Below are 17,087 nucleotides of genomic sequence, written 5' to 3'. Positions count from 1 at the left end.
AATAATGAACAACCATATACCAGAGACATTCTGTGGGGGTGGAGTGGGGAAGGGGATCAAAAACGGGGGGGAGGGGGGAGAGAAATGCACGGGATTATGGTGGTGGCACAAGGGTGATTTGGTGATGGGAAACCTGCGGGGATTACAATCGAGATGGGGGGAAAAAATGTACAAAATGATGTAAAAATAAACTTTTGTAAAAAAAAAAAAATTGTGTAGTTGAAAAGAAATGTCAGTCCTGTTACATTTCTGTTGCACATGGCCTACCTTGATGTTTATAAAAGCACTTGATGTTACCCCCTTGATGTTTGTAAAAGCAATTTTATAATCCCTGAAAATTCAACAAACTGTATCAGAATATTTTTCTAACAATCTTGATCCCCAGATTCAGTTTTTCACCCTTCTTAAAGAATTTTACTATTTTTATTTTAAAAATATTTCCTCTTTGGGTATCCCTGGTTAAGTTTTAGCTATGGCAGTCACTGCAGCATAAGTTAGATCTCTGGTCAGGGAGATGACCCACATGGCACTGCAGATCTCTCCTGTCTCGCCAGCTATTCCCCTTAGCAGCGTATTTCTGTGTATCTGCCTATTCTTATACCCATTCTGTTTCTGGTGCATCTGCTCAACCCCTTACAAACTCTGGCCTATACTCTGGCTCTTGTAAGCATAAATAAATAAAATAAATCTTTAACATATATATATTTCCCTTTTCCATTTTTCAATTGACTTCTCCAGAGAAAACAGTAACTGACTTACCACTTTATGCAATTTATTCTGTTTAACTGATTCTTTGCCCATTTTCTCCATATTTATGCCATGTCCCCAAGTTCAATTTCTAGCTTACTGATTACATTTTCTATATTGTTTACGCTGCAATATTCCATTATGCAAATATATTTCTACTCTTCTTTATCTATGGTTCTGTCACTATCCATTTTATATTTTATCTTATTTTTCCACCCTGCAGAGGTCAGCTTAACTTTCTTAGCAACTTAGTAACTGTCTAAAACCTTTTTCCCTAGAAAAACTCAATTCTTCCAAATAGTGTTTATCAGCTACCCTTTGGAGTGTCAAAATATTTGATAGGGTTCTTGTTTGTTAGTTTGTATCTTGTTAATTCATCTTTTTGGTTCTCTCTGATCCTGCCATTTAAACAAAAATGCAGGCTGTGTCTCCCTGATGACTGAACAGTGAGCATTTCTGTTTAAAAATAAACATCAAAGCTTCCAACTCAAGCTATTTGTGGTTGGCTAAGTTGATATGTAGGAAAGAAACTAATGGTAATAAATTTTTTGCCTCTGTGAAATCTCTAAGTCAGTGAAACCTTCCCAAAAAAGAGTCAGCTCCACTTCAACAATGGTTATACCTGATATATGAAGGAACTCTCAGTTTGACCACATTTGCCTACCGGGAGAGAGTTGGACTCCTCAAACACAGGCCTAGTTATAATGGAACCCATAATTACTATCATTTTTGTTAGAGACTTAGCACATAACTTTTTCTGTTCCTGTGAGGTGGGTAAGAAAACATTTGCTTCATAACTTTGCTCTAAGCCTTACTAAGTTTTGCTCCTCCTGTTAAGGAAAATAGGTTAGCCCAAAGAAAAAATGACATGACCACAAAGTCTCTCCTTGAAATTTTTCATCTTTGTAAATAAGTCTGCCTTAATCACAATCTATTCCTTCTAAACTATTAAACAATCAAACACTATACATTCCCTTCCATACCTGATTTGGGATTATGGTTAACAACTGTCAATATTCTCACATTCACTCAATTCAGTCTAAATGGCTTACCTAGTACAAATTCTGTCCAGTTTTTGATAGTATCTACGTAGATAATATTTTTTTCTTTTTGCTCTTTTTAATACTTTGATGAATTCAAGGGAAGATTAACATTCGCTTAACTCTTATCATTTCTCCTAAAAATCATTCACCCAATTTAATATTTAAACCACATAATCTGCATACATATTTTATCTCCTAGAAGACATGTATTACGAGTTACTTCACTGAGAACAGTGTGTACATACAGCAGGTATTCAGTATCAGTTGAGATAATTCTCCTCATGAGGAACATACGAAACATACTCAGTATAAAAATCACATAATTTTAAGTATTTCAGTTCCATATTAAAGCAGCATATTAAAATGCCCTAGCATGCTCTAAAATGCCCACCTTTCAACTTTGCTCTTGTAGTTCTCCTATAAATATATCAGTTTCTTTTTTTTTAATAATATAAGTTTATTTTTACATCATTTTGTACACTTTTTTGTTTTTATCTCAATTGTAATCCCCGTGGGCTTCCCATCACCAAATCACCCGTGTGCCATCACCATAGTCAAACAATGTTTCTTTAAAATATAAAGGATAGGGCCCTCCCTGGTGGCACAGTGGGTTGAAATGCAGCACTGAGAAGCTGAGGCCACTTCAGCATGAGCTCGATCCCCACCCCCCAGAGGTGACCACATGGTGTGGCAGACCTCTCCTGACCCGCCCAATGCTCCCCTCAGCAGTGTGCTTCGTCAGTCTGTTCTGCTCCCCACTCTGTCTCTGGTTGGGTCCTCTCGCCGCCCCTGCACCTCTGGCATGTGCCCCAGTTCTGTATGCATAAAAAAATAAAACTTAAAATATATATATATATATAATATATATATATATATATCCATAAAAACGGTACAAGACAGTCCAGAATTTAAAAAAAAAAAACACCTCCAGTGAATAAATCAAATTAAAGCTGTTCAAAGTTCAAATTATAAAGTAAGCCATAATCAATAAAATATCACAAAATACCATAGCCATTGGAGACAAACAGGCTTAAATTAAAATCTTCAGTTACTTGCTAGTTCTATGATCAAAAACCATTTATATCAATGAAGATTAGATATTCTCCATATGAAGACTAAAATAAGTACTAATCTTTACTGAATTGCAAAGGGTTTAAATGAGATAATATAATGGGCAGTCAGTGAGAGACAGCATGTGTGTGTGAAAGGGGCAGTCAGTGAGAGAGAGCATGTGTGCGTGTGTGTGTGTGCACGTGTGTGTAGCTCCACTGGACAGGAAATTCACAGTAAAATCTAAAAGGAAATTTATGTTTTGGACTCCCTTAAAAATTAAAGTTCCTTACTCCTACCTATAAAAATAATGCTACAAAATTCTGAAATATTTCAATTATCATCTAAATGTTGTCTTTGTCCTATGCGTCAATAGTTTGCAGAATTAAGTTTACATGAACAGAAATAACACAAAGTACACCTGATTCTAACTGCTAGTTTTGTTCATAATCTCTTCTTGAGGAAAAGGGCATAGGCAATTCTGCAACCTGAAGAGAAGCATTCTACCCAGTGATATCTTACTAGACCAGTGACTAAAAGCCAGAAGTAATGAATCAGAGATGAAATCAACCACCAATATCCACTACTCTATCTGATACTCTCTCCAGAACAGGAAGAAAAGAAAAGTAAACATGGATCCATAAAGAGTTAAGACTGCTTTGACTTTTGAGCTACTTTAGAATCTTGAAAAATAATCACCCACAATAAAACAGGTCAATTTCCAATTCTAGGAAATGCTAAAATATACCAAAACAAATAAACAAAAAGATTGCCATTAAGAAGATATTCTATGGGCCCTCCCTGGTGGCGCAGCGGGTTAAAGCACAGCACTGAGAATCTAAAGCCGCTTCCGCATGAGTTCGATTCCCGCCTGCCCCGGAGGTGACCACATGGCATGGCAGACCTCTCCTGACCCGCCCGCTGCTCCCCTCAGCAGCGTACTTCGTCGATCTGCCTGTTCTGTTCCCCACTCTGTCTCTGGTGAAGGCTCTCGCCGCCCCTGAGCTTCTGGCCTGTACCCCAGTTCTGTATGTACAAATAAATAAATCTTTAAAAAAAAAAAAAGATATTCTATGTTTCCTGCTTCTCTGTGCCAAGTAGAGCAATGTTTATGAAAATTTCCAATGCAATACCCTTTAGCACAAAGAAAAGTAAAGTGTGCTATGAATGGTAATATAGAAGTTCCTTTACAATTTCTCAGTGGACCTTAATTTCACATGAATTGTTTTTTCTATGCCACTGAATACCACTGAACCATTTCACTATAAATTTGATTTTTACCAAAATCAATTAACAAAATTAATAATTTAGAAAAATACGTCCACCCCACATTTTCACTAACCTTACACAATCAACAATCAATATTCTCACCAAAGAACAACAATCTAAAAAAAAACAATATAGGTAAGAAAACCTCAATACTCCTAAGAACTTAAAAGATTCTTATAAACCAAGGAACAGTCCATTATTTCTTCTATTTTTCTGGAATATTAGAATAAAATCAACTCACGATCTAATATGGGGAAAATCCTCTTCAATTTTGCTTCCTGTATTTTTGAAAATTTGGAGTGCAGCCTCTGCTACTTTCTCATCATCCATTTTTAGACAAGCCAGGAGAGATTCAAATGTTTCAGCAGAATGAAATGAGATGGGATGTGTAAATGAGAGTACCTACAGAACAGAGTCATAAAAATGATTTGTAAACCCTCTTGACCTTTTTAACATACATCAAAGATACTATATATTCGAAAAACTACAAATCCAAGTCAATACAAAAATAATTATGTTAACAAGTAAATGAGAGCACTATACATAAATTTTAAACTTAATCAAATATATAACTGGAATGTCTTATGTAGGAAGACTGCACAATCTAAAAAAATTCCTAAATTAAATTACATGCCAGTATAATTCTATAATTCTACTCAAATAATTTGGATTTTTGTTAGTGTTTGGGTTTGTTGTGAGGGTGGGAATGTGGTTAAAGGAGATTAGCAAATGACATTTTTGGAAAAAAAATCGAGGGAAGAGAATAAAACACCAGCTGGTAAAAGATTTTATAAAATTACAATAAACAACATGGGGGTGGGCAGAAAGAGGGGAGATGGCCCAATGAACTATGGTGGAGGTTACTAATGCTTTGGTGGTGGGCATGATGTAGGTAATTTATATCTGAAGAGGTATGACTTCACCCCCCAAAATATATTCACAATGATATAAACCAATATTGCCTCAATAATTTGTTTATAAAAGTTACAGGAAGTCAATATGGCAATGTCACAAGAATCTTAAAACAGTAAACGTAAAGCAATAAAAAGATTCCAACATATTAAGAACTTAAATTATATAGACTATAACATCTTAAAGAGGAAACATACAGTAAATGAGAACAGACAAGATTTTTAAAACTGTTCTGATAAAATTGTTTGCTACACGGAGAAAAATGAAAGTAGACCTTTCCCTATAATATACACGTTCACAATAAATTTCAAATTGTGTTTCAGATTTAAAAATCAAAAACAATAAAAACCCTCTGAACATAATAGGATTTTAAATGTAAAACAGGTTGACTCAAGTTTGGAAAATAAAAAAGGCAAGTAGTAGAAAAATATATTATGTATAATGCCCAATTTACAAGATTCAGTAACAAGGGGGGCAACATTAGTAAGAAATACAGATATAAGGAACCTGACAAATTATCAAGAATACTAAGAGAATAACAAACCCAAAATTCAGGAAAATTAGAGGAAGGGAGGAACCATTCCGAAACTTCAGCAATATTGTCAACATGTTATTTGAGCTGACTTCTATTTACTTTTCATGAGTATTCATTTTATTCTTAGACTTCATAACTCATATATAATATGTCCTACCTTATATAAATGAAATATATACTATAGAAAGCAATAATTATGCAAGTTAAAACATATTTTTGCTTGTCATATTGACAAATCTCTTAAAACTTACAATGTTCCCTGTCTGTGAAGATAGGGAGACTATTAATATAATTATATGTGTAGTTTCTCTCTAAAAGAATTTGATCATACACATAGTGATCATATTTAAAAATTTTGAAAGCAATCACTCTTTACCCCAGTAATGCCCTTTTAGTATTCACCAAAAAAGTACATTAGCAATACATCTTATACATATTTACCTTACTAGTGATTAAAAAGAGTAAGATTAGAAAAACAGAAATATCCAACAATATGAAAATAAGTTAGAAATTAGAATACCCCAAAGATGAACAAATCACCACTTTAAAAAATATTATTTTTACTGAGCCATACACTGTGCTACAAAATCTAGACACATGATAATTTAGTCTCCTAGAAGTACTACTATCTCCATTGCAGATAAGAAAGTGGAACATTTTGCCCAAAACATACATCCAATAAATGACAGCTAATAATTAGGTATTTCTTGACACTTTTAAGAACACTGTCTTAAAACAGAGAAAACTGCATACACACAAAATTGCATATTCAGTTCAATCTTAACTGTATGAAACTTCAATCTACACTTCTCTAAAGAGTAAAGGGAAATAAGACACTATCATATGTATGTAGTAAATTATGTTATTAGAACCTCAAAATATTCAGCTTCTGTTTAGAATACTCAATTTCTAAATTACCTAAAATAATTGAGAAAAATTTACTTTCAGGCTATATAAATTAAATAAGCAAACTTGAAGAATAAAAAATATACATTATATAGGTTTACTATTTACCTTAAGCAGTTCAAGACCTGCCCTGATGGCTTGATCAGTTGGAACACCTTCATCTTCATCATCTGCTGTTCCATCTATTGATTTGTTCACTTGCTTAATAAGAGCACTAAAGTATGACAAAATGAAATTGTTTTTGAGCGACTTTATTAACAATGCTTAAGAAATACAATCCTAATATTTCATATGGCAACTATATCCAGATCATATACAAATTTGACATAATTGCTCCTTAAATATTATTATAAATCAAAATCTATTAACAGTTTGAGATAATTCTTTCCAAAAATTGTATTTTCCCTTGTCCATTCAAATGAAACCAAATGTTATTTGATTTGTTATGTATTAAAGCTACCTATACTTTTATTCTTTTATCTTCCATGGAAACTTCAGGCCCAAACACATGAAAATTTATTGCTGCTGCAGGAAGAAAAACAATGTATATTGAAATAAAGGATAAATGACAAAATTAGGCACTTTCAAGCCATTTACCAAATTATTACTGTGTGTCAGGTATTGCTCTAAGGGCCAGAAATGCACAGATGTGTTTCTAAAACGTAAAGTATAGCTAGGCAATTATCTCACTAGAGTATATGATCAAAAATGAAACAGCATTTTGAAGTTTTCTCATAATAACAAGATTGGTAATTTTCAAATAAACACTTAGAAAGCACTGTCAATTATCCAAAATAATCATACATACAAATAGGCATTTATTTTTTTACACTAAGTCACAGACATAATCTATACCAAAATAGAAAAGCATTCAATTATTCAGTGTCCCTTAAGATAGTAATTAGATTTTTGTTTTTATAAAAATAGCATCGATTCAAAATTTAAGGCTAGCCTAGGAGTCAAATGTATGTTTCAATCTTGCAGAGTCCTCTTAAATTTATTATCCCCATAACAGTTGATATCTAAGGTTTTTCTCTCCTTTTCTGCCTATTTTCCCTGACTAATGTCTTTTCATAGCTTCAAATATCCCAAATATAAATCTGAAAGTATCCTCTTCCAGCAGATCTACATTGGGTTTTTTTTTTTCCACTTACATGTACTACAGGCATAAAAAATACAGCATGTCCAAAATAAACTCATTTTTTTTCTTCCACAATTAAAAGCATGGAACTCCCAGTTAAATGAGAGAAGGTCAAAATAAGTAAATATATATTTAAAAGGCAGCAAGGAAGCAGTAAGGACAATGAACAAGACCAAAACAAAAAAGCAAAGTCCTCTGTCAGGGAAGTCAGATTTCTGAGGAGGTACACAAAGCTAACAACAGAATAAGAAACAGGGTTATAAAATATTTTAAAAATTATTAAGCTGGTAAACCAGACAAAAACAATTATTTTAAAATAAGAGTTCAATGAGTTAACATCAACAAAACAAACATAAATAGTGTATTTCTGTATTCACCAAAGCTATTAAAAAAATACAGAGAGGGGAAAATTTAATATCAATCATGTCAAAATACAGAAAATAGGACTAAAATGTTTTAGTTCAAAGAAATTGTATACAAATTCTAAAATTATAAGAACAGACTTGAATAAAGCAAGGCAAGCATTTTTATAGGATGTATACACAGTAATATACAAATGGTGGTTTCCAAAAAAATCTATAAATGGTGAAGGGAACACAAAGCTATGTGTAAGACATAACAATGAAATGCATTCCATGGCTTATTTAAAAAAAGGCTCAACATAAATTTTCGAGGAATAGAAACGTAAGTAGCTTCTGAAAGAGGTAAAATATATCACAAAAACCTCAATAGACAAAGGGACCAAATCAAAATCCAGTAAGAGTTCAAGTCATATAAAAATACATACTGTGACAGGGGAACATGTCAAATCAAATAAGGAATCAATTTTTCAATAAAGGAGTTGATATAATTTTCACATGCTTCACTAAAAAGATGGAACTGTTTATAACTTACACTAAAATAAATTACAGATCAATTGAAGATTTTAATGCAACAACCAACCACATAAGCCTAATACCAATGGTAGAAAGAACTCATAAAGGAAATAACTGACAGATTTAATTATATAATTTAGTATTTATTGATGCCAAGCACAAATTTAAAAGGTAATTGAACTAAGTTAGCTATCTTATAATCAATGAGAAGAAAATTCCTCCAAGGCCCTCTTAGTAAAATAAAAAAGTGCATTTAGCACAGAAATACAAGGGAGGAAAAAATGCTCAACTTTATTAGTAATGATATGTTTTTATAAAACAAACTACCATCATTCACCTAGAATATTGCCAAAACTGAAAAGTAACAGCCATGACCAGAAATTGGCTACTCACTGAATATTAAAGACTGGAAGCTTTGAGTAAGACTATGATACAGTGCATTAGTTAACAAAGAGGGCTCTGAAGGCAGATTTACTGATTTAAATGCTAATTGTCACTTCCCAGCAATAGAAAAGTCACTCAAAATCTGTATAAAATCACTGCTCCTTATCAATAAAATGGGAATAATTCCTGTCTCAAAACTGAGAAGCAAATGAGTTAAAGTCATCTGAAGCATAGTAGAACACTAACAGTGACTACCTTTTACTATTATTATTATTTTTTGGGGGGGGACATTCTCTTATCACTATGCCTGACTCATTGGCCAATTTAGGTCCTCTATCCATAGTATGCATTATCTCTTAAAAGTCCTACATTTACATTTATATAATTTTTCTACTGAAAATAAAAATTCCAAGGTTCTGTTCATCACATTTTTATCTTTGTATTTCTTTCTAAACAATTTTTTACTTGTGGTACTTCTCACAGCTTTTTATTAAACTTAATTGGACTTTTCAAAAAATTGTTTATTTTGTACAAATAAAAAGCACAATTTTTATTTCCTTCATAATCAGCCCTTTTGATTATTTTTAAGCCATTATTATTCTCCCTATTGTTTGGACAGGAGCCTTTATACTTCAGATCCCTCTTTATTCCACTTTTCCAGTAAAGTGACATACATTATAGGCTGTTCTTTTAAAACTTTCCTCATATGTGCTCTTTTCTTTCCATTCTATTAACCCATTCAGATAGTAACAACACTTCAACAGTCTTCTACTTCTTTCTTTGTTCTCTTCTTCTTCTTCCAATGATGATATGATCCTAACTCTTCTACTTCTTCCTATCTATGATCCTAACCATCATCCATGGTTCTCAACAAAAAAAAAAAAAAAAAAAACAGATCTTAAAGGCTTTTCACACAATCTCATCCAACTACTTTTACACCTGTCCATACTATAACTTACATGTCACTTATTTTCTATTGTTCTTTTCTATTTTTTCGTTTCCAGATAGCTTGGCTTAGAATAATTCCAATGCTAGGATTTCCACTCCCAACTCTACAGAAATACTGTTACCCATTTTTCCTCTTAGATCAAATACTACTCAAAGAAATCCTGTTTCAGTTCCCTGAACTCTATTTACACATTAACTTTATGAAATTATAATTGCCTAATAAAACTTCCTTTATTTAATTACTAGAAATGTTGATGAAACAAAGTGTGGTTGGCTACTATTGAATGTATTGCCTTCAACAAAGAAAGCATGGGATTAATTAGTGAATTTCTATTTGATTTAGATTCTTCTTTAGACTAGTATAAGGTTTTTAATTTTGTTTTCTTGTTTCTCAAATCATAGAATCCCTCAAATGAAAACTGATACAAGACAAGTCCAAAGTGACTAACAGGTATTCACAGCGGGTCCTACCTACTCTGTGGATCAACTGCCAAAAGCCCCTAAGATATGCATGAGTAATACTCATTTTGGATTCCAATACACCTCTGAAAGAGACCAGTGGTGGTTAGTGAATTCATCTACTATATATTTTACAAGCTATTTTTTCTAACAGTTAAGACATTTTAATAAAGCTTAAAAAAAAATCTTATTCTCAGTTTCACAAAAGGGAGTATACAGATATTGTCTAAGAAGTCAGGTGATATAAAAGTTGAATTTCAAATGATAGTTGGGTTTATAAAATTTTCAGTTCTCAAATGTGTGAAAATGCAACAGATTGTTGCTGTACAACATATTTGTTTGCTTTATCTGAAGGCATAACTATAATTTGTTTGTATTAGCTAACCAGTGCAAACTAACCAAAAATGTGAATTTTTGGTTTATTGGTAAGATTAAAAACTAGGATTATACTGACAGTTTCTCACCCAAATTGAAGCAATACTTAAACAACAACAAACCCTCCTCCCACCACACATACACATATAGATGAGTGTCTTAGATAGTATCTACTACCTATACATATTAGACATTCAATAGTGACCAATTAAAGTATGAATGTATGAACATTAATAAAAATATAATACTTTTATATACAAATACCTGATAGATTCTGTATCTATGTGCACAGGTGCTATTCTCTCCAAGAGAAACTTGATCATTTCCAGGAAAGGATTTGTAGGTTGTTTGGGGTTACCCAACTTCTTAGTTATTTCACGCTGTAATTCAAATTTTGAAAAATATTACAAAAATTTATCACAATAAAAATGTAGTCTTGTTCCTAAACTAAATCAACAGGAGTCAAATAAAACCTGAAAATATACCAGATGACAAATTTAACATACTAGAAGGGTAATACTTCAGATAAGTAGGCAAAAGATAACTCAATGTACTGAAATAATTGAATACATTTAGAATAAAAACAGATCTAGATCCCTACCTCATACCTTATACCACCCTGTTCCAAGAGGATTAAAAAAAAAATACAAAAGAATAAAACGATAGCTCACTAGATGCACAAAATTCAGGAAGCAAAATTATCAGGGATGCTTGATCAAACTAAAGATTACTGAACTTCAACGGAAGATTTTTACATATTCAACTGGGATACAGTCAATTTTTATAAGAGCCCCTTGCAATATTATTGGCAAAAGATTTTAAAATACTGACATTGGTAAATACTATCATTGAGATTTGCAATGAAATAGATTGCATAGGCAGATAAAAGTCCTGGCAGAAGACAAAACCTTGAGGAGAATTCTGATAGACTTAGCTAGACATAAGCAGAAACTATGGAGTATAAAAGTACCATAAAATAAAAAGGCTACTGCAACTGAAAGAAAACCGTTCACAACAACTAACAAATCAGTAAGAGACAAATATCACCTCCCAAAATTGGCAGAAATTATAACCACACAATTTACAGAAGAAATATGAAAAGTTAATATGTCCAAGGACAAAAACTGACAGATGACTAGCAACCAAGAAATAAATATCCTATCAAATGAATTGTTTTTGTTTGGGTTTTCCATTTTCCAACAATAATACCAATATTGAATTTAACCTAAAAAAATAATCAAGACAGGGAAAAATTATTATTGTATAAAGATATTAATGATACATTAATCAAAAACTGGGGGAAAAGCTAAATGTATAACATGTGAATTATTTAGTAAACTGTATTACATATATGCAATGATATGTTATTTTAAACAATACTATAAAATTAGATATAATATTGTAAAAGACTAGGTAAAGCATACAAAGCTATATGGCATATAATATGATTTCAAAAGGATTTACACCATAGTAGTAACAAAATTATCCCCTATAGTTTACATATTATTTTTCATATATATATAATGAAATTATCCCCTGTAGTTTACACATTATTCTTCATATACATATAAAATATAAAATATAGTTATCTTTTTTATATTTTCTAAATTGTACAGGAATATAAATTACTTTTGTAAAGGGGGGCCAAAAAAAAATCAGGAGATTTCTTCAAACATTAGCTTTTCAAAATTTCTCTCCTTACCACACAACCTTCAGCCTGCTTGCAGGAGCATGTTGGACTAACAAGTACTTCTAACTGTTTTCTTATTTTCTCATCATCTTCTAACACCTGTGTGAATTTCTTCATGAAATCCTGAGCCTTACCAGGATCTGGCAAATTTCCTTAAATTCAATTAAAATACAATTTTAGTAATTTCTTAAAATAATTTTAAAAATCAACATTTTTCATCCTTTTTATGACTGAATAACAATTCTAACTCACAATTTCAGCTTAGTTTAATGAGATAAATTGTGAAGTAACTTCAACATTCAAACTGATTTCTAGAAATATAAAATAGGATCACAGTGAAGGAACAACAGTTCAGGAAAAAAATTAAATGGGTTATTTCTAAGTAAATCCCTAAATATTTAAGGGCATTAAAAAAACTGGATAATACTATCCAGTTATTACTCTCTTAGATCTCTTTGCATACATTGTTCTCTTGAAATTCACAAGAGGTCAATCAGTAAGTTTTACCTTAATAAATTATATTACATTGCTTTTAAAAATGATTTATTTATTTATGCATACAAGAACTGGCATATAGGCCAGAGGTTAAGGGGCAGTTAGAGGATTCTCCAGAGACAGAGTGGGGAACAGAACAGGCAGACTGACACAGTACAATACAGAGGGGAACAGTGGGTGAGACAGAAGAGGTCTGCTGTGCCATGTGGATCACCTCCAGGGCTGGGGTTGGAACCCAAACTGAAATGGCTGCAGCTAGCTTGCAGTGCTATGCTTTTACCCACTGTACCGCCAGAGACAATTCACTTATGCATGCATATCACCTGGCACTGAGACATGCTGTGGAACATGCTACTATTGAGTATGTCATAATTACATGAGAAAGATGACTCTTTAAAGAATCAAAGTTTTTTATATTACTCTAAAATGTTCATTTATCAAAACACTTATAAAACCTAATAAAATGTTGATCCTAGTATCTGTTTACTCGTCACTGTTACAGCAGCTAGACTCTAGTAACAGAAATTATAATAAAATAATGAACAGTAATTAGTCATAGATTGCAAATGTAGTTGTCAAGTCTAAAGTTCCATTAAATTTTGGCTAGATCACTGAATTTAGTAAATATATTTTACCCCTAAGTATCAACATTTGACTGTGTTATCTTTCCATGCTTGTATTAATACAAACAACAACAACAACTGCTGTACAATTTTCTAATTAATTTAAGGTAATGTCACCTCACAGGCCCTTGAAAATGTGTAGCACAGTATTAAAAATTACATAAGGTCGACCACTGAAGAAACAAAATGAATAGAGAGATATACCAAATGACATGGATGGGGAGAGAGAGAAAATAAACATAGGTAGAAATGGAAAGGGGTTAAGGAAGGGAGCAGAAGGGGGGTTAAGGAGTGGGGGGGAAATCCTTTAAATTCAGCATTCTATGAAGCTACTTAGAACCCTGTTTTTGTTTAACACCTGCAGAATACTAACATTCCTCAGAACAAAATTTGAGAAATACTATACTTATTGAAAGAAAAAGGGATATGGGGGGAAATAGAATATAAGAGGATAATCTTCTTTAGGGGATAGTGTCCACAGACAAACTTCTGAGGAAATAGTTATAAAAAGGCAATAGTACAAAATTATTTGCTTCAATTGCCTAAAACTAAAGGATGTGACTTTAAAATCCTGTTTATGCTAAAATTCCTATAGTCTAAAACCCAGTTAACTAGGTTACTCTTCTTTTGATATCTTAGCCTTTACTTTCATATAACACTTAGAATATTTTTATTTGTTACTATCTCAGAAATTTATCTAAGAGCACTTCATTACTACCACGTGTAAACTGAATGGAAGCAGACTTCCATGTGTTTCTGAATTTTCCTCTGTACACATGCTACACACAGAGTGGTCTCTAAGGAGGAAAAGGTAACAAATGCCCTGCAAAATGCTGCATTTTCCTACCCCTGTACTAAACAAAGAAGTGCCATATAATTATTTTATATTTAATGTAAAATGCAACTATGTAACATTTTATTTGAATTTTTTTTTTTAAGAAATAATTCTACAGTTTTTAGTTATATCCTTCATTCTTAATTCTGGTTCTGCTTAAGACAGGTTCACATTTTAACAAGCAACACCAAAGCACAGATTCAGTTATAACAGTAAACTTGTAATTTGAGTAAGTGAAAATCAGGAGGGTAAAAAAAGGAAAGTTGAAGCTATTATCTAAAAAAGTCTGTCAAAACACCTTAATCTTTTCCTATATTATCATAGTCTAAAACAAAACTGACTAAAACTTTAAGAAATGTTTCAAGTAAACTATACGCTTATATATATAATATTTGAAGTAACTTACTTGTAATAACCATCACTTTTGAAAATATGGCCTTGACACTGGCATCCGTCTGTAAATTACACAAAAATTACAAAATTAACATTTCCTAAAATAATGTTCATTATTCTACTCAAACAGTGAAGTATAACCTACTAGTACTGAGGTCCTTGCTCCCATTATGGTATGCACCTTCTTAACTATGTTTAAACTCCATGTAAAATGAATAAAAGGTGGTGAACTCACACTTGACAGTCATCACCTCATCCCCTCTTCCCTCATCCTATTTTGTCAGCTTCCAAGTCAAAACACAAACAAAACAAAAAACAAAAGTATAGCACCAATCTTGTAGAAAATAGAAATAATTTCTTACTGGACATGACTTGAAGTTTACAAAAAGAAGACAATATCCTGGAAATATTGGCTTTCGAGTCTTATCACTATGGTATATAAAAAGTTGGTAAGTATACAGTTCTGACTGACTTGAGGTGTTCTTAAAATTTTGGACTGAAAATTGTAAGGCATACTCATGAAGCTTCTGGGGAAAACACTGAATAAAGAATTAAAAAGATGTCACTAACATGTTTAAAAGATGCAAGAGTACTAGATATTTGGTGCAACAAGGTGTTCTGGTTTTTTTTTTTTTTTTTAAGTAAATGTCATCTCCACCTCATTGTACTAATAGGCTCTAGAAGTCATGCCTATAAAAGGTATCTCTAAGATTGGTTGTTTGCTGAGTTAAATAAGAATAAAAACTGTATCACTCAAATTGAATAATAAGGCAAATAATTATACTGATAATGAAGTAACACAGGAAATATAAGAAAACAGGAAGAACTATAAACACCCAAAACGTTAAATAGTTTTATAGCTTTAACTCCATAATGTCTACTATAATTCTTGGTTAATATTAAGCAATAGCAAGTGAGTATTAAGTAAAATAATTACTACTTAATAAAAAGCAACAGTTCTCTAACTAGAATTCCAATTTCAGGCACTAACCTCCTCTATTCTATTTCTTCTTCAAACCCAGCATGTATGAGTGAAAATTCTCTTTAATTTAGATAATTCAGTTATTACTTTATGAAATTTAAAGAAAAAAACCAACACTAGGACAATTTAAAGAAAAATTTACATAGTAAAAAGTAAACATTCTAATTAAATTGAGGTCATATTTACAATTTCATGTAGGACTAAACCGGAGAGACATGAACTTTTCAAGTTTTCATCAACAGACAAAAAGAAAAGGGTCCCATTAAATATATTTGAAAAGAATATTAAGAGTCAAAAACAAAGTTATAACTGATTACAATCTCACACCTCATGCAGTTCAACAAAAGATGTACAGTTGGGCTCAAGGAGTTAAAAGTGCAGCACTGTGAGGCTATCAGCAGTCATTGCATCAGAGTTCAATTCCAGGCCGGGGAGGGGACCCACATGGCATGGCAGGTCTCTCCTGTCCCTGGTGCTGCTCCCCTCAGCAATGTATTTCAGTTGGTCCATCTGTTTTGCTCCCCTCTCTGTTTCTGGTGAATCCCCTTTTCCCCCATACCCTGGCCTGTACTCCAGTTCTTACATGCATAAATAAATCTTTTAAAAGTCTCACATTTTCTGCTCAACATCACTCGTAATAAGGGAGATGCAAATTAAAACCACAATGAGATACCACCTCACCCCAGTGAGAATGGCACATCTTCAAACAACTAGCAACAACAAATGTTGGCGAGGATGTGGAGAAAAAGGAACTCTCCTGCAGTGCTGATGGGAATGCAAACTAGTACAACCACTATGGAAAACTGTTTGGAGCTTCCTCAAACTGCTAAACATGGAGCTTCCCTACGACCCAGCAATCCCACTTCTAGGTATCTACCCAAAAGACACAAAAACACTGATTGAAAAAGATATTTGTACCCCCATGTTTATTGCTGCTTTATTTACAATTGGAAAAACATGGAAGCAGCCCAAATGCCCAAAAGTAGATGACTGGATTAAAAAGATGTGGTACATATATACAATGGAGTATTACTCAGCAACCAAAAAAGAGAAACACATGTCTTTTGCAGCAACTTGGCTGAAGCTGGAAAAGATCATGCTGAGTGAGATAAGCCAGAAAGAGAAAGAAAAATACCGGATGGTCTCACTCATAGCAGGAGTATAATGGACCAGGCGAGAAAATAACAAAAATAATGAACAACCATATACCAGAGACATTTTGTGGGGGTGGAGTGGGGAATGGGATCAAAATCGGGGGGGGGGAAATGCACGGGACTATGGTGGTGGCACAGGGGTGATTTGGTGATGGGACACCCGCGGGGATTACAATCGAGATGGAAAAAAAAATGTGCAAAATGATGTAAAAACAAACTTTGTAATAAAAAAAAAAAAGTCTCACATTTTCAATTTATACTGGTGCATCTT

General features: G+C 32.7%; 1 protein-coding gene across 4 annotated transcripts in view; it reads right to left on the bottom strand.

Annotated features, from left to right (window-relative positions):
• The window catches only part of PDS5B (PDS5 cohesin associated factor B), a 151,325-nt gene that overhangs the window by 43,675 nt on the left and 90,563 nt on the right, over positions 1–17,087 (bottom strand). For all 4 annotated transcript variants that reach the window (XM_004680195.2, XM_012723326.1, XM_012723325.1 and 1 more), the window contains exons 15-19: positions 14,694–14,742; positions 12,347–12,486; positions 10,909–11,024; positions 6,571–6,676; positions 4,351–4,511 (exon numbers count right to left, since the gene is read on the bottom strand). In XM_004680195.2, the coding sequence (XP_004680252.1) occupies positions 4,351–4,511; positions 6,571–6,676; positions 10,909–11,024; positions 12,347–12,486; positions 14,694–14,742 (572 nt within the window). The remainder of the gene's footprint in view (positions 1–4,350; positions 4,512–6,570; positions 6,677–10,908; positions 11,025–12,346; positions 12,487–14,693; positions 14,743–17,087) is intronic.

The sequence above is a fragment of the Condylura cristata genome, unplaced genomic scaffold (genome assembly GCF_000260355.1).
Source record: "Condylura cristata isolate star-nosed mole 26May11 unplaced genomic scaffold, ConCri1.0 scaffold00010, whole genome shotgun sequence".
Taxonomy (NCBI): domain Eukaryota; kingdom Metazoa; phylum Chordata; class Mammalia; order Eulipotyphla; family Talpidae; genus Condylura; species Condylura cristata.
This window is presented reverse-complemented; position numbering and strand designations above follow the sequence as displayed.